This window comes from Danio aesculapii, chromosome 13 (assembly GCF_903798145.1).
Source record: "Danio aesculapii chromosome 13, fDanAes4.1, whole genome shotgun sequence".
NCBI lineage: Eukaryota > Metazoa > Chordata > Actinopteri > Cypriniformes > Danionidae > Danio > Danio aesculapii.
In genome coordinates this window covers 48,520,345-48,539,201 of record NC_079447.1, presented here as the reverse complement: position 1 = coordinate 48,539,201, position 18,857 = coordinate 48,520,345, and the positions used below count along the sequence as shown (strand labels likewise).

The 18,857-nt window shown below is 38.3% G+C and overlaps 1 protein-coding gene across 2 annotated transcripts in view; it reads left to right on the top strand.

Annotated features, from left to right (window-relative positions):
• The window catches only part of micu1 (mitochondrial calcium uptake 1), a 114,295-nt gene that overhangs the window by 89,461 nt on the left and 5,977 nt on the right, over positions 1-18,857 (top strand). For both annotated transcript variants that reach the window (XM_056470314.1, XM_056470315.1), the window contains 4 exons: positions 1,244-1,326; positions 3,582-3,782; positions 9,600-9,737; positions 11,468-11,576. In XM_056470314.1, coding sequence (XP_056326289.1) covers positions 1,244-1,326; positions 3,582-3,782; positions 9,600-9,737; positions 11,468-11,576 — 531 coding nt within the window. The remainder of the gene's footprint in view (positions 1-1,243; positions 1,327-3,581; positions 3,783-9,599; positions 9,738-11,467; positions 11,577-18,857) is intronic.

The window sequence follows — 18,857 nt, the reverse complement described above, 5'->3', positions numbered from 1 at the left end:
GCGTTTCAAAGATGGCTGCCAAGTGAAATGACTTGCCTTATAGGGATGTGTCTGGATGAAGAATAACGCAAAAACAGATGTATTCGTTACTGGTGTATATATTGAAGTATTCAGACACTTTGTCAATCGGTAGTTCAACTAGGATTCAAATAAGTGAAATTAAAGTATGGTTACAATACCTGTGACTTCCATCACTGTGTCTTAATAACCATTTTAAAGTATCTCATGAGAAATGAGTGATGGAAATATCAAAATTCCAACAAAAATTCCTTAATTTGGGGGAAAAAAATGTTTAGGCTTACTTGAGGTGATTTTGGACTTGAAGGGGAGGTACAAATCCATCCACACATACATACATCCATCCATCCGTCCATCCCAATCCATCCCTCCCAATCCAATCCAATCCATCCGTCCATCCACCCATCCATCCATCCATCCATCCATCCATCCATCCATCCATCTATGCCAGTTCAATCCCTCCATCCATCCATCTTAATCCAATCCATCCATTCATCCATCCATCCATCCATCTCAGTCCAATTCAATCCATCCATCTATCCCAGTTCAATCCCTCCATCCATCCATCTATTCCAATCCATCTATATATCCCAATCTATCCTTCCCAATCCAATCCATCCATTCATCCATCAATCCATCCATCCATCCAGCCAATCCATCCATCCATCCATCCATCCAATCCATCCAATCCATCCCAATCCAATCCATCCATACATATATCCCAATCCATCCATCCCAGTCCAATCCAATCCCATACATACATACATACATACATACATACATACATACATACATACATACATACATACATACATACATACATACATACATACATCTGTCCATCCCAATCCATCCGTTCTCCCATCAATCTCTCCCAATCCATCCATCCCAGTCCAATCCCATACATACATACATACATACATACATACATACATACATACATACATACATACATCTGTCCATCCCAATCCATCCGTCCTCCCATCAATCTCTCCCAATCCATCCATCCCTCCCAAACAATCCATCCATCAATCCCAATCCATCTATTCCAATCCCAATTAATCAATTTCAATTCTAATCCATCCATCCATCCATCCATCCGTCCGTCCGTCCATCCATCCATCCATCCATACAAAAATTTTTGAATTTTTTTTTTTTAAACTGTTTAAACTTTCAGAAATAGTCATTATGAGTGTCATAAATGCTTTGCTTCATTTCTTTGCAGCTCCTCAGAGGAACTTTGAAATTGCCTTCAAGATGTTTGACTTAAATGGAGATGGAGAGGTTGACCTTGAGGAGTTTGAGCAAGTAAGTGAACACAAAAGCCTTGTTCAATCTGTGTGTCCAAACCTGATCCAATCCTATTTAGCACGTGTCAACAGAAAATACGCACAAAATCTGATTCTTCAAATTAGTTTTAAGCTACAATTTTGTCTGCTTTGAAATCCTATTCAAATCAAATTTCTAGAAATCTGTTTAAGTCTCTCCGCTGTGATTTGATTCCACATAGCTTTTCTTTCAGTGTCACTTTCTCATGCCAAGTACAAAAAAAAAATCTGTCAGAAGCTGTTGTAGGAAACATGCTGAAAGTCATTGCAGAGACAAGGTTCTTTGTTGTCAAGTAGAAATTCAATTCAAGTAAAAAAATATGCTGCTATATAAAATACAATATACTGCTACTAACTGCAGCACTGTATATCCTGGATTGTTTGATTAAACAACAGTTGCCATTCTGTCATTTAATGATGTATTGATTCTTATCTTTAGTTGCTGTCCCGAAACCTCACATACATCACAGCCAAATAACACACTGCCCTTATTCTCAGGAAACCACAGGAGCTAAATACCCTTGATGTTCTTGTGTCCTAGTTTCCAGTCCCTGGACACCTCAACATTTACACCTTCACCCTAAAAAGAGTCCTTGAATTTCTCCCGAGCTCTTGTCTGATTACATAAGACAATACTGTATATATAAGAGTATATATTGTAATACTGTCTTCACAAGGTGTTATTCATACCGATATTCATGTGTCTCACTTCAAAACACTCATGATTGACAAATGATTCACTGTAAAAATAAAGGTGACTTCACTTAACTTCTCTATAATCATTGTGGCTTGTGCACACCATTAAAGCATCATTCAGGTGGATGCTGCACATATATGGTTGAGGATATTCTTTGTCACTATGTGTATTGAAATTAAGAGACAGTAAAGCACTAAATACAGGGTTTGGACACTGACACTGGTTTTAGACCACAATAATTACTTAGCATGTTGTAGGGCCTCCTTTTCCCAGCCAATACAGCATCAATTCGTCAGAATTGGCCAGTGGCCAGATGGATTTTGAGCCATTCTTCTTGCAGAATAGTGGCCAGGTCACTACGTGATGCTGGTGGAGAAACTTGCTTCTCCAAAACACCCAACGTAGCTCAATAATATTTAGATCTGGTGACTTTGCAGGCTTCACTTTCATGTTCATCAAACCACTCTGTCACCAGTCTTGCTGTATGTATTGGTGTATTATCATCCTGATACATGGCACCACCTTTAGGTTACTATGTTTGAAATATTGGCTTTGGTAGTCCTTGGCAGTGACGCACCCATCTAGCACAAGTATTGGGCCTAGGGAATGCCATGATATTGCAGCCACATGCTTCACTCTGGGCATGCAACAGTCTGGGTGGTTTTTGTGTTTGGGACTTCTCCACACAGTAACGCTCCCGGATGTGGGAAAGACATTGAAGGTGGACTCATCAGAAACAAGACTTGTTTCACTTTGTCCACAGCACAAGATTTTTGCTTGGTTGGAATGTGAAATCGATTAGAATTTGGCCACTAGGCTACCAAAGTGTGCCAAGAAAAGATCCACCACACCATTACACAACCACCACCAGCCTGAACCATTGATACAAGGCAGGATGGATCCATGCTTTCATGTTGTTGACGCCAAATTCTGACCCTACCATCCGAATGTTGTAGCAGAAATCGAGACTCATCAGACCAGGCAGCGTTTTTACAATCTTCTATTGTCCAATTTTGGTGAGTCCATGTGAATTGTAGCCTCAGTTTCCCGCTCTTAGCTCACAGGTGTGGCACCCGGTGTGGTCTTCTGCTGCTGTAGGCCATCCGCCTCAAGGTTCGGCATGTTGTGTGTTCAGAGGTCTTCTGCAGACCTCTGTTGTAACGAGTGCTTATTTGAGTTACTCATCTGATCTCTGGCATCAACAAAGCATTTGCGTCCACAGAACTGCTGCTCACTGGATATTTTCTCTTTTTCAGCCCATTCTCTGTAAACCCTAGAGATGGTTGTGCGTGAAAATCCCAGTAGATAAGCAGTTTCTAAAATACTCAGACCAGCCTTTCTGATACCAACAACCATGCCACGTTCAAAGTCACTTAAATCCCCTTTCTTCCCCATTCTGATGCTCGGTTTGAACTGCAGCAGATCGTCTTGACCATGTCTACATGCCTAAATGCATTGAGTTGCTGCCATGTGATTGGCTGATTAGAAAATAGACAGGTGTACCTAATAATAAATAAGAATATGTTGTTTTTTTCCAGGTCCAGAGTATCATTCGCTCTCAGACCAGTATGGGGATGAGACACCGAGACCGCTCCACTACAGGAAACACTCTGAAAACCGGCGGCTGCAGTTCAGCTCTCACCACCTACTTTTTCGGGGCTGATCTGAAGGGCAAGCTCACTATCAGCAGCTTCCTGGAGTTCCAGAGGAAATTACAGCATGATGTGCTTAAACTGGAGGTAAGGCATATACGTTGAGGAGGATGGAGAAATGTAGACTTTTTAGATGAAAAAAATTAATCAAGGTTGAAAGTCGTCTGCCAAAGTCTCCAATGGAATCTCAACCTCATGCATAATTTAAAGCTGCAGATTCATTCTGCACAGAATATTGTGTGCTGTCCTGGAAATAAGGAGGCGTTAATCAGGATTTTGGGTAATGGGATGGAGAAAAAAAGAAAAGATGGAGAACAAGTGTTCAATACTTACTTGGTATACCTATAGGTAGTGATAACAGTGTCAGTTCCTCCTTTTGCCAGTTGCAAAAATGAACTTCAGAATGGGTAATGTATGTTTTTCCAATTTGTTAATTTTGAGTAAATATTGTGGGGGGGAGCTTGTACTGATATGTTTTCTGAGAGTGAAGAATGGCTGTTCAAATCCTTATTGATTTATCCAGCTTATTTAAATTGCTAACATTTTCTGGATTCCGTCTCCGGTAGCGAAACTTATCCGAGTGTTTTTTTCCTTGTTTTTTGTTTTGGTGCCATAATTGTCTTTCTCTAGACTAGTGTCACTTTATAGGAAGCCCTTATATGGAGGTGGTTTGGGTGTGCATTACGCAAATTACCTTGTTTAGAAGACTCTATATTCATTAACAGAAGAATGAGTTAAAATCAGCTCATGTGTTGTTAGTTAGGCGGTAAGTTTTTGTGAGAAGTATAAATATGTGCTTATAAATATGAAAAAAGTACTCAATTATTAGTGAATGAGACCTGATGTCTACATTCTAAAGTGTATATACTGCATGAGAAAAATACTGTAGCTTTGTTTACCAAACAGGTTGTTCCTTAAATAACATTTAAGAACTGATTTGTATACCGTATTTTCCGCACTATAAAGCGCACCGGATTATAAGACGCAGTCTCAATTACGGGGTCTATTTCTGTACTTAACCTATACATAAGGCGCACCGTATTATAAGGCGCACGCAAAAATACACTGTTTGCAAAAAAAAAGGTAATGGAAGCAAAACAGTTAACATAGTTTAGTTGAACTTTATTGTACTATTTAACAATACACTCACATTATTTTTTTAATCAGTCTTCTCCCACAAATCCATCAAAGTTCTCATCTTCTGTGTCTGAATTGAACAGCTGGGCAGTTTCGTCATCAAACACGCCGGGTTCTCTCTCATCATTGTCTGAGTCAGTCTCATTGCCGGGTGGCTGTTCAGCAATGATGCCGGCTTTTGCGAAAGCTCGGACAACAGTTAAAGCAGACACCTTAGCCCAGGCATCCACAATCCATTCACATATGGTGGCGTAACTCGCCCGGCGCTGCCTACCAGTCTTAGTAAAAGTGTGTTCGCCGTCTGTCATCCATTGCTCCCACGCAGCTCGCAACTTCACTTTAGACGCCCTGTTTACACCAATATCCAGCGGTTGGAGTTCTTTTGTTAGTCCTCCCGGAATGACAGCAAGCTCCGAATTCATTTGCTTCACTTGGTTTTTACATACATTCATATGTAGTTTTGATTGGTTTATTGCTGCTGCGTACGGAGTGTACGTTTTACGTCTCTGTGTCGGCGGGAAATGCTCCGACAGCCAATCAAGCGGAGCGCTTTCCGAAATCACACATTTTTACAGATTTTTGAACTCTGTGCACACATAAAGCGCAACGGATTATTAGGCGCACGGCCGTTTTATAACAAAATTTAAGGCTTTTAGGTGCGCCTTATAGTGCGGAAAATACGGTAGTTGAGTTTTTATTATTTTATTTATATTTGGTTTGGTTTCATTGTGTTTTGTTTGGTTCTGGTTTGGTTTCATTTGGTTTGGCAATGGTTTGCTTTGGTTTGGTTTCATTATGTGTCATTTTGCTTGGTTCTGTTTGGTTTCATTTCGTTTTCTTTCGTTTGATTGTGGATTGGTTTGGTTTCACTTTTGTTTCATTCAATTTAGTTTAATTTCATTTGGTTTTTGTTTCAGTTTGTTTTTTGTTTGTTTCATTTAGTTTAATTTAATTTTGTTTAGTTTGGTTTCGGTTTGGTTTCATTTAGTTTCATTTGGTTTTTGTTCCGGTTTTGGTTTGGTTTTATTTAGATTAATGTCGTTTTGTTTGGTTCTGAATTTGTTTGGTTTTGGTTGCGGTTTGATTTCATTTGATTTTCGTTTTGTGAGGATTTTGTTCTGGTTCCAGTTTGGTTTGCTTTTATTTGGTTTCATTTAATTTTGCTTCGTTGGATTCTGGTTTGGATTGATTAGATTTTTTATTTTATGATATATTTTTTTTTTCGGTTTGGTTTCATTTAGTTTGGTTTTTGTTCTGGTTCCAGTTCTAGTTTGGGTTTGCTTTTTGTTGTTTTTTGTTATGTTTCAGTTTGGTTTTGTTTCATTTCATTTTGTTTCGGTCAGTTCTGGTTTCATTTCGTTTGGTTTTGTTCTGGTTCCAGGTCCAGTTTGGGTTTGTTTTGTTTTTTTTTATTTTGTTTGCTTTTTGCTATGGTTTTGTTTCTTTTCATTTTGTTTCAGTCAGTTCTGGTTTCATTTGGTTTTGTTTTGTTTGGTTTTGGTTTCGGTTTGGTTTCATTTTATTTAGTTCAATTTTGTTTGTTTTTTGTTCTGGTTCCAGTTCCTGTTTTTAGATTGGGTTTGGTTTCATTTAGTTTCATTTCATTAAATTTAGTTTGGGTTTTGTTTTGGTTCCGGTTTGGTTTCATTTAGTTTCATTTCACTTCGTTTTGTTTAGTGTGGTTCCAGTTTCGGATTGTTTCATTTAGTTTGGTTTTGGTTCTGTTCTGTTTGGTTTGGTTTTGTTTTATGTTCTGCACTCATACTCTCAAAAACCATTCTACATAAATCAGCATATTTAAAAATTGGTCAGCATCAGATGTACTTTAGTGTAAACTGTAGTACTAACATAATATTAGCCAACGCAATTTGAATATTTCGAAAGAATAAATCATTGGCAGGTCATGTAAGAGCGAGTGGAGCTTTGAGAGCCGTTGGCACCAGTGCGGCCTTAGTGACACTGAATGTGATGTAACCTCCTTTGGGTTTGACAATGTCAGTGTTTCAGGCAGCCTCTGTCTCTCTCTCTCACACACACACAAGCACACACCTTTAGATCTCTCTGTTATCTGCTCTTTGAGATGTGCTGAGGCTGCAGCTCTCTGTTCTGTCGGGTTTTCCTCAATCTCTCCCTTCTGTCTGTTAGCAGCTCCCTCAGTGGACTGAGCTGCTAAATCTGACATTAAAGACAGTAGAGATTAACCTTTTCATCTTATTGCCCTGACAGTCATTACTAACTAAATTCAGAGTATTTTGACCATACCTCTGTGTCTCCTTTACTCCAAAAATGGCAATTCTATAATAACCTAATAGGTCTTTAGTGCAGCTAATGCAGAGGAAGCTTCTCCAATTTTGAACTTAAACGGAAAAATAGATATTTCAATCATTTTTCATTTCTATCAACTTACATTTCAGATTTGTCTGCTCAAAATGTAAAGTCTGGTCTCCAAAGCAATACATCATTATATAATTATAATAAACAAAAATTTTGTGTTTTTTTTTTTTTTATTTTTTTTTTTTATTATTAACATTAACTTAATATTAAACTTCCAGCACATCTGTTCCCATTTTATTTTATTTTTTTTAAAGTGACAGTGATTCAAAATACAGTAACACTTTAATATACAGTACAGGCAACTGAGTTAGATATAGAGTACATCCAGGAGGTTGTTATCTGCAAAAACAGAGTGTCCTGGATGTACTTTATCCCACATATTACATCCCTACTTGCCACAAAACTTAAAAGTTAGATACAAAACATTGTTCAGATCTGTAATAATTTATTAATACTTTAATTAAACGCTAAGCTAACACAACAAAAAAAGATGGAGTATACACTAACCTGCCCATTTTTCAGTCATAAGATGGCGCCAAACAGTCAATATCGCAAATCTGACTTAAACTAAACTAGTTCAATAGAGCATAGACTAAACTATGTAGTTTTCATTCACAAGATGACACCAAACAGTCAAAAATGCAGCGACAGACAAGCAGATTCATATGAATGTGGATGTAAGTATATGGATTTGAACTGTGGATTTAAACACGCTGACCACTGGACCACAATGGCTTAATCTTCCCTCTTTAGATTTCTCATCAAGTTATGTCAGTATGTATAATGTGTAATGTAGTGAAGCATCTGATTTTTATTGAGCAGGTGTAATAGTCATTAATAATTATTCAAATTCTTATATTCACTAAGGTGCCGCTGTTTGCAGTCGAATGATAGTTATGTCATCATCAACCTGCAGGCTGCATTTTTCTCACGGGCCTGCAAGAAAATAAATAAAAAGAGTGGAGAAGCGGCAAAATAATGAATAAAAAGAGTGAGGCTATGGTCAAATAAATAAATAAATGAAAAAAGTGCGACTGCTGAGAGTGCAAGCAGCTAGGGACACCCGCCCTTGTGGCCAAAAAACAGATCGGCCCACCGGGAATTCTCCCGGTCCTCCCAATTAGCCAATCCGGGCCTGGCGTGAACTTTGTAATGACATTGTGTGTGACTCGTTGCAACCGCACAACAAATGCATCAAATACTCATTGTTAAAGTTCTTACTGTAGTATTTCTCACAAACGTTATGTGAGATCTGCTTCCTGAGGGAGCCGAAGGCGGAGATTGAAGCACGCTGGCAGGCACCTGGGAACGGTGGGCGGGGAGGACTAGCCTTAAAGGCCCAGTACACCAAAACAGCAACAAGCTTTTACCAGATATAAAACAGAAACTTCAGAAAGCTATAATAAAAAATCTGATGGGTGTTTTGAGCTGAAACTTTACAGACACATTCTGGGGACACAAAAGATTATATTAAATCTGGAAAAAGGGGTAACCTCGTTTCCTTTTAATACATTTATATTCAGTATATGAATAATGTTTTAATTTTGGATTAATTTCTTCTGATTTTTTTCATTATTTAGTAAATGTACTGCAAGTTAAAATCTCACCAGTGTTTCTAGTTGAAAAGTGGTTATAAGGTCTTAAAATGTGTGGAAAGAGTCTTAAATAAGGTCTTAAAAGCTATTGAATTTCACTCTCTGATTCCTGTATATACTCTGTATATAGCGGTTGTTATTTTGGGTTAACATACCTTGGAATGTTGCGACTGACCAATCAGAATTAGGTATTATTCAAGTTAGTAAATGTATTTATTCATGTTTGTTGTCATTCAATATTAGTTCATGTTAACTCGTGTTACATTGTCTGTATTAGCAAGCAGAGCGTTGAATGTTTATAATGCATTAGTAAGGGACACAAAGGTAATGTTAGTAAATGTATTTACTAATATTAACGTTGTGTCCCTTATCGTGTCCCTCCTTGTGCCCCATATTGTTAAGTGTTACCTAAAATATTACTATTAACTCAGGATCAAATTATATAACTGATAAGTTCCAGTCATGTGAAGTCGATAGCTTTTAATGAGGAACTGACCCAGATATAAAGTAATTATTCACTGATAATAATTATCCACCTTGACTTACAGTGCAGGATTATATTTCAAACCTGCTGCATTCCTGATGGTTGACTAGATAATGGCAGAATATTCATCTAAATGAATCTAATAGTCAAACCCTAATGAATTCCAGCTATAGAGAGCCATTCAGCTTTTTTTTCTGTCAGCTACTTTAAATCCTGCAAGGTTTTGTGACCCGGCACAGCTGCGCCCACGCTTAAACATTCAGTCCAATATGAATTGTAAATGATATTGACCAGCTGAGCATAGGATTCACTTCTATGGCCATTATTCAGCCTTCTGTGTGTGTGTGTGTGTAGTTTGAAAGGAATGATCCGGTGGACGGCAGGATCACAGAGAAGCAGTTTGGTGGAATGCTGCTGGCCTACAGCGGAGTTCAGTCTCGCAAGCTCAAACTGATGCAGAAAAACCTCAAAAGAATGTTCAAGGATGCTCAGGTGGGCAGTCTGATAAGTGTGTGTGTGTATACATGTGTGTGTGTATGTGCTGGTGTGCATCTCTGTGCCTGTATGCGTGCATTTTTTGTGGTAAAATCCCCCCAATCAGTCGATCCCAGTTGTAAGAGCTACAAGTAAGAACTTGACTTCTAGTTGATCATTTGGAAAAGTGGCAGAAGGTTCATTTTTTTGCTTTCCAATCATCACAAATACTGCCCAAAACCTATTGGAACCCACATGGACCCAATATTATCATAGAAATCAGTCAAGTTTGGTGAAGGAAAAATCATGGTTCGGGGTTATATTCAGTATGAGGGCATGTGAGAGATCTGCAGAGTGGATGGCAACATCAACAGCCTGAGCTATCAATATATTTGTCCTGCCCATTACATTACAAACCACAGGAGAGGGCAAATTCTTCAGCAGGATAGCCAGGGCCGGATTAACATAAGGGCTAGGTGGGGCTGAAGCCCCAGGGCCTGCAAAAGGAGGGGGCATTGTTGCAAAGCATCTACTGCAAGAAAATACATGGTTTAAGTCTAACTGAACCAGTTAGAAAGCAAACTTTTAATTAGATGAATTTCCCCTTTCATAAAAACGACAGTAATAATCCGGAGCAATGAAATATTGATGGTGGCTTTCATTAGACAATATATCTGAGGAAAAACAAAACATGCTAACCTTCTGTAATTGATTGATTGATTTAAGACCAAATTGGAAATTAGAAGCATGGCTTTTAAAGATATTTTAGGGATTTGTGCTCAGCTTAAGTTTAAAGTAACATTTGTAAAGATAGCTCTACTTAAAGTATTTATTGTAAAGCACTCATTTAAGAAGTATTGCAAATGTGTGTGTGGTGTTTTTTTTTTTTTTTTGCTGATATTGGCAGCCTTGTTTGAAATGTGATTAATTTTGTGTGCTTGTATGCCTATTTTAGTATAAAATAGAAAACATAATAAACAAATATAAATTAAATAGTGGAATGTTAGATAATAATATTGATTTGCAAATGCATACTAATAATAATAATAATAATAATAGCTAAAAAAAAGATACTTTTGTGAGGCGATAAAATAAATAGGGGCCTTGCTTTTGCGAAAGCCCCAGGGCCCAATATGTTCTTAATCCAGCCCTGAGGATAGCGCTTCTTCTCCTACTTCAGCCTCCACATCAAAGTTCCTGAAAGCAAAGAAGGTCAAGTTGCTCCAGGATTGGCCAGCCCAGTCACCAGACATAAACATTATTGAGCATGTCTGGGGTAAGATAAAGGAGGAGGCATTGAAGATGAATCCAAATAATCTTGATAAACTCTGGGAGTCTTGCAGGAAAGCTTCTTTGCCATTCCAGATGACTTTATTAATAAGTGATTTGAGTCATTGCAGAGATGTATGGATGCAGTCCTCCAAGCTCATGATGGAGTCAGACACAATATTCATTCTTTCTCCACTGCAGCATGACTTTATATTCTATACTGGACATTATTTCTGTTCAGCGACAAGACTTTAGTCTAAGTAAAGTCAGACCTTCCTGTCCTAATTAAATAATTAAAAATCAAGGCATGATCATATTTTATTTTGCTAAAATAATATTCATATAAGCCACTTCTGATGATGTGATCAACTAGAAGTCAAGTTATTATCTGTTGTCAGATTTTTCCAATATCATGCAGCCCGAGGATGTATCCTAATAGAATAGTTTTAGCATTCTCCATTTCTGTTTCCCTCACACAGGGCATTACTTTCGAGGAAGTGGAGAATTTCTTCACCTTTCTTAAGAACGTCAATGATGTCGACACTGCACTGAGTTTCTACCACATGGCCGGCGCCTCTATAGATAAAGGTACAAACACTCACACTGACACAAATATCTGATTACAAAGCAAATTCCTTGTTATCTTCTAGTTAAGAATCATGTGACGCAGTCGATCAATCTCAGCTTCAGATTGTGATGATTTAGAGGCTCAGTGAACAGATTGTAGGTATATCATCTAAAGCAAGTGATTATACTAACATTCCAATGGAAGAATGCCCAATTTGTAATCTCCACACTGCATCATCTTGTACCTGGTCTCTTCCTCTTTTGCTCAGTCTATCAGCAGAGCCACTCAGCCAGATGCTTCCCATTTCCCTGCAGCTGCTTCTTTTCCCAGCAGTACTTTAATAATATTCCCTCTCACTGACTCTTCTCTGCACATGCTCTTCTCACTCTATTACCTACACATTTGTAGGCAATGCAAAAAATATCATTAGCTGTCCTTCCTTATTTAGCTACATTCACTTTCTGGTTCCCCACACTGTATTTGAATCCTGTGCATGATTGCCACCTTTAAAGGGTGTGTAATAACACCTGTCGTAATGATGAGATTGTGTGTCATGGTGATGTTCCGGCTTATTTCTAACTTGTTGAAGTCAAAAGAATTCATCCCTAAGTAACTATCCTTAAGGGTTTTTGTATTCTTAATCCATTTTATTGGCCACCAGTCATTTAGGACAGCATGAAACTGTCGCACACTTTTAGGTGCCATTTACACTAATGCATTTTGTTTTAAAGGTGCCGTATAATTTCACTCACATATATTCAAAAAACTATTCTCTATGACTGATGTGCTGCAGATTGGGGGATTTTAGCTTAAAGGGCACATAGTTTACCTCTTTTTTTATGATTTAATATTAATATAATGGTTCTTCTGAGTGTGCCAGTTTAGGTTCAGTTCAAAACACAGTTCAGATTTGTTTATTATAATGTGTTAAAAAGTGTCATGTTGGGGGCGTGTCCACAGCTCGCTGATTTATGGGTGTGTTGCTTCACATGTAAATTAGTTTCGGCTTCCCGCCCAACGTAACAAGGGGCGGGGCCATGAGCTCACCCGCTCTGTGTTTGCAACACAGACAGGCAGATTGAAAGGAGGAGTAGAGGATCAGCATTCAGTCATACATGTACGACTCGGACACAGACCAAGCAGAGAGTACAAAATCATTTGTGTCTTTGTACAGTTTTACAGCCAACTGTGTGCTAGTTTCAAGTGCCGAGCTTGTATACCGAGACTAATAACCACGCACACTGAATTAACTTTGACTGAGGCACCGGATGCGTCGCTCGAAGCCGCGACACGGCACACCGGACACTCTCTGTGGCGTGGCAGAAACATGAAGTGTCCCGAATCGTCGCGACACGCATTTTTGAATTCTAAACATAGGTTTCTGCAGCGGTCCGCGGCGCCCAGCCGTCGACTTGAGTGTACCCTGATAGAAACCTATGTTTAGAATTCTAAAACGCATGCTAGTTAAGATCACAGGAAGCTTCTGGGATCGCGAGAAATGCAAATGGCTGAAGTATAAGGTAGACTCAATGAGAAGTACACATGTTTGCAAACCTACCTAAAGATACAACCAATAATTCCGATTAGAGCGATAATGTGGAGAATATTGCTCTTGTGTTGAGCCCAATGAGCCTTGCATCTAAAAATAGAGCTAGCGTGTTCCTTTAGTGATATCGCTTCGACTCACGCTGAAAATGGCGGACGTGAATCAACAAACTGAGGATATGATGATGTGCCTGTCAATCAATATTGGTGGGCGGGGGACCGCTCTCCTATGTAAAGTTGCGGTCGGTTTGAAAACGGCTCCAATTGGTCCACCGTTTTTTATGTTGTTAAATTGAATAAAAGTACTGGGTGTGTTTATATCACCCCAATATGACGGTCTCTACACCATACATGCACATATGTCTGTCCAAACAGCTTGAAAAGTAGATTTTTTACCATAGGTGCCCTTTAAAGGTTTTGGCTGCCTATCAGTGATCCCCTTTGTTGATTGGGAATTGAGTAATTTGGCCAATCAGATCCTTCCAGTGGCTTTATCCCCTATTGGCGGTTTATAATTCTATAAGCAGTCTAGTCACACATTTATACACTGAAAGAGCCAAAGATTAGGACCAGTCACAGATGAAGTACGTAGCATTGATTATTTCATATTAAGGTCTATGTAAATTAGGCGGTAAATAAATCGGTTCTGTTAATCAGTGTGCTGGTCAAAAGAAGATTAAGACAGATTCGACTAGGAGTACATTTACACATTTAGTCTTATTTTAATACGATTAGGCAGGGGTCTCAAAGATATAATGAGATTCCCCCAAAACATATATTTTTGAATCAGTATCATTGTTGTGCTGTCGCATATATCCACTTGTGGTTTTGACCCCCACCCACTGGACATTTAAAGTACTCTACTATATGTTCGAGTTACTTTCGGTTTCTCTCACATGCGGTCGAAAGTAACGCACATGCTGGTTATTTCTGGGGCTGATTTAAACGTTGAAATATAGGTCCGTAAGTGCTCTATTATATTTACTGAAGCTCTGTTTTTGAAAATATTCAAGGGTCATTTGATTATAATTAGTTTTATAGCACCTGCATTGTTGTACAAACACATCTTCATGGCTTACACGTTATAATGGTGGTGTAAATATGATAATTTAGCTAATATTCGATTTATATGGTCTCATTTATAGATTTTCCTCATATGCATATTAAGATTTGTATAAAAAATGCTGGCTGAATATTTTAGAAGAACAATTGCCAGTAAAGTCTTTTTTTTTTTTGGTAGTAAAGGCTGTTTCTGTTAAACGTTTGGTTAAGCAACAATTGATTTGGACAGAATAATAATAATTATTATTATGCCTGTTATTAATTTGTAGTATTTTCATAGCAATTAAAACTACCACTTCAATATGTACAATAAGAAACAAAACGAAGGAGCTTTAACTGCATATACTCTGGGGAAGAATGGCTGAGTACATCAATTATATCAGGTTTCCACTCTTTTGTTGTGCTTGAATGTTAAAGCGGCCCTCCTAATTGTCAGTCACTGATATGGCCCCTCGCCAATTTGAGCTTAAGACCCCTGCGATTAAGACAATACTTTGATTACCATGTAAACAGCCATTTTTGATGACCTTAATCCGACTAAAGTCAAAATCGAAAGTCACAGATATCGCATTAAGAAATGGAGTATTCCTATTTCAATCGCATTATTGATTTGCAGTAGACCATAGACTGTAAAATATATGGACGTAGCATCCGTGACGTCACCCATAGGTTTCTGAAGAGCGCAAAAGAAGCTACAAGTAGGCGCGGCCAACCGTCGCCATTTTGTTCGCGCATCATCGCACCCACGGGCGGGATACCAAACAAGGGCAAAGAGGCGGAGAGTGAGTGGAGCTCCAGACACCTGCTGGCACTTTGCTTAGACCTGGCAGACAGACTTTACTTTGGGAGAAACGCTTAATACTTCATTACCTGCGACTCGTTTGTGTTCTGACCACATGTGCTTGGCTGTGCACTATATCAGTAAAGTGTTTAGACTTTTAAAAACACTGTAGTAATACATTGAGCCACTAAACATTGTTCTTATGACGTTTTTCAACAGGAGGAAAACGCGAATTACTTCCAAACACTTCAAATATAGTCTGTGTGTTAGTAAATGCAAGACTATTGATGAACTCCAGCACAACACTGTATGATAACGCTTCAGATGACTGTTCTAGAGCCTACAGCTAATCCATCTGTCACATTCTGGAGTGCTTTACAGCCCTAAAGAACATTATAAATGATCTTAAATAAAACACACACATTTATAGAGATGGTATATAAGTATATAACTTTACTCACATGGGAAACGGAGACCACATGAATGGTTTGTGAGCACAATTAAATGCACACAGCATCCCATATCATCTGATAATTGTAAGAAATAAGTCCAAAAGGCAGCTGACTGTGTAAAGCCACATAAAACAACACAAAAATACGATGAATATGTCGAGATCAGTGGCTAATCTGCCGGATTCAGCTGAGGTGAAGTGACGGCGACCAGCGAGACCTAGCTGTCACTCAAGTGACCACGCCCTTAATTATGCAAACTTAATATAACCTAATATAAAGGAAATAGATGAGTTATAAAAAAAAAAATCACCCCCTCACAGTTGTCATGGAGGATAATAATAGCTATATGAACCAAAATCGTTCTTTGTACCAGGCTGTAAACACCTTTTTTTCTGTTGTAAAGTTGGCCATTCTAACAGTGGGCTCATTTGAAATCTGCTCTATTATGGAGCCAGGACTAGCGGAATTTTGATGAACTGCAGTTTTAGTTACTTCCGTATTGGCTTCCCGAGGGAAAGCGGGAGGTTGCCGCTTGCAGTAGACATGTAAACACCGCAATCAAACTATTACTGTTTTGTAGTACTTTTCACTGCATTTTGCGACAGGACACAGACACAGCAATTGTCAGGCTGCCCTCACCAAAAAAGCCTTTTATATAAAGTATTAAATATGTTTCAGTAGTTCAGTACTTTCTCCTTGTCATTTTTCAGATTTTTTTTTTGTTTTACTTTTATGTTTGTATTGTTTGGGTTTTTACCAAAATCTGGTTCAATTCCATGTTAACAGCTCTTTTAGAAATATTATTTCCAGGAAAAAAGACATGACGTGTTCATGTTCAATACTTATTTTCTCTGCTGTAAATATCCTTAAATCTAACATACTGATACCAAAGTATAAAAAACATTATTTTAGACACTTATTCTGGCTGTAATAAACATCCAGTGTTGCATATCAGTGCTCTGTCCTCAAAGCATATTTCACTTTTTGTCTCCCGCACATCAGTACACTTCCTCACAAGCCTTACCTCAGGATTGATTCCTCTCAATGTAGACTCTCTCTCTTTCATTTCTCTGTCCATTTCTCTGATCTCTAGCCCCTGACATTCACAAACTAAATCACTGATCCTCATGAAGACAAAAGAGGCTTTCTATCAGCTTGTCATCTTTGGAATCACTCTTTTTTCTTTGTCTCCTGCATTCTGATCTCAAGGCTGTTTCTGGAAGCCCAGACTGACACTGACTGATGTATTTGAGCTTGTCTAGTTCCTCTCTTTCACTTCCTGTTGCTGGGTCCACTAATGACCTTCTCTTATATTCTTGACAGGACATTTAGCATCTCTTCTACCACTCGAAATGTACAAAACAACATATATTCTTAATTATTGACAGAACAACACATTATAATTACTAACAGAACTGCTCAAACAGAAGATATTAAAGAGCCCCTGTTATGCATTATAAAAGGTCATATTTTGGTTTTGGGGTCTCCAACAACTGATTGATCTGCATGCAAGGTCAAAAAACACTTTCATTGACTTATAATATGCATTTATTTTTACCTAATTATCTCAATGACTTCCATAAGATTCGTTCAGCGATTCATTTTTTTCCCCCCAAACCCCTCCTTAGTGCGAGGCTAATCTGCGCTGATTGGTCTGATGACCCAGTCTGTTGTGATTGGCTGACTGCGTTCAGCATGAGATAGAGAGAAATGCCCACCGCGGCTTATCAACAGTTTTGAAGTAGTCAGAGTGCAGAGTGTATGTGTGAGCCCAATGCAGGAGTGCATTACAGCAATGCAGTTAAACATCAGCATATTACTCTAATCTTAATCATAAGTAAAAACAGTGACACACATTCAGTATTAATCCACACTGTGGCAAAAGCTGAATTATTTAGGAACTTGACCACCCCACGTTTGTAGGAATTGAAGGGAGTAACCATAACAATGACAAAAACGGCAGTGGATCGCGAGCTCACAAACGCGTTTAAAGCCATAAACAAAGCGGCATGTTTTCAACGAGGTTTTAGGCGTGATATGAGAATATAAAGAGCTAACCAGACACGGTACAAGTGGTTACAAGTAACAAAACACAATTAAATACATAATTTGCAAGCTATAGAGAAACAAGGAGGCTACCATTTTAATCGCACTGACTTACACTTGTGAAATGGAGGAAGAAACTGATCCATGAACTGTGTACTGATCAAGTTCCTGTCAAGCTCTGACAAAGTCCCATACATCAATAGTCTTTTCTGATCCTTTCTTTAACAAACAGCTGATGAATCCCCCATTGTAAGCGTGTCGATTGCTGAAGCGCTCGTCAGAAAAATGACGGGAACAGCACAAGGCTCGGGCGATAACGCTGAGGTATTTTTGCAAACGTAAACTTCAGCCACTGACTCTTCACAGCCTCATTTTTGGGAAGGGAAAATAAGCGTCTATGCATCTATGCGACTTGATTCAAGCGGGATCCGCTACAGTGTTCGTCTTTTTTCTTTGTATAATTTGTGGGCGGGTCTGTGTGCACAGCAAATGGGCGGGGCTTGAGTTCCGTATCAACGTCACGGTTAATGACTCGTTCATTCTAACCACTAGGAGTTGACTCTTTTATTGATGAATCAATAGTTTTAAACACGGTGCACTTTCAGATTTAAGCCTTAGCTGGATGTTTCACTTCACTTAGAGCTGTGTTACACACTACATGGAAGGTCATTTTGAAAACCCCAAAATCTTTAACATTATGACCAAAAGTGTCCAGCCTTAGAAAAATGCTCTTAACACTTTGTTCAAATACGTTTGTTTTATATTGATTAAAACTGTCTTAGCACATCAAATGAAAGTTTTACAGCTGAGCTATAATAGTGCACATCTTTTCAATATGCTCTGCATTTCAATTGTTTCATTTGTGACAATGCAGGAAAACTTGCTTATTGAGGAGAATGGCTGCTAATCGAATACAAGGGAGAGCCAATGAAATATTAATAACTGATTATGTTGTCCTCGATGTATAATTTATTTGCTGTGAGCTTCTTGTATTTCTATGCAATTTTCCATAGTAAAACATTCTGTAATGAGACTGTAGTATGCCACAGTTAAATGTCATTAAATTTAGTGTTCTTCTTTTTGCAATGTTTATTTCTAATATTTTGACGGTTTTAAATGCCTTTAAGACATAATTTTCCGCCACTGCAATATTTTATTGATTGATTTTAGTAGTAACTAGTTTTAAATTAATATGTTAACTGTAATTTTCGCATTTTGTTTGTCATTTGTAAGTCATTTTTGTATTAATATATAATTTATTTATTTTCTTTTAATCTGGATCTGGATCTGGTTGGCTAAAACTGGTTGGTTTTCCTTCATTCATTTTCTTTTCGGCTCATTCCCAACTTATCTAGCATATGTTTTACACAGCAGATGCCCTTCCAGCTGCCACCCATCCCTGGGAAACACTTAAA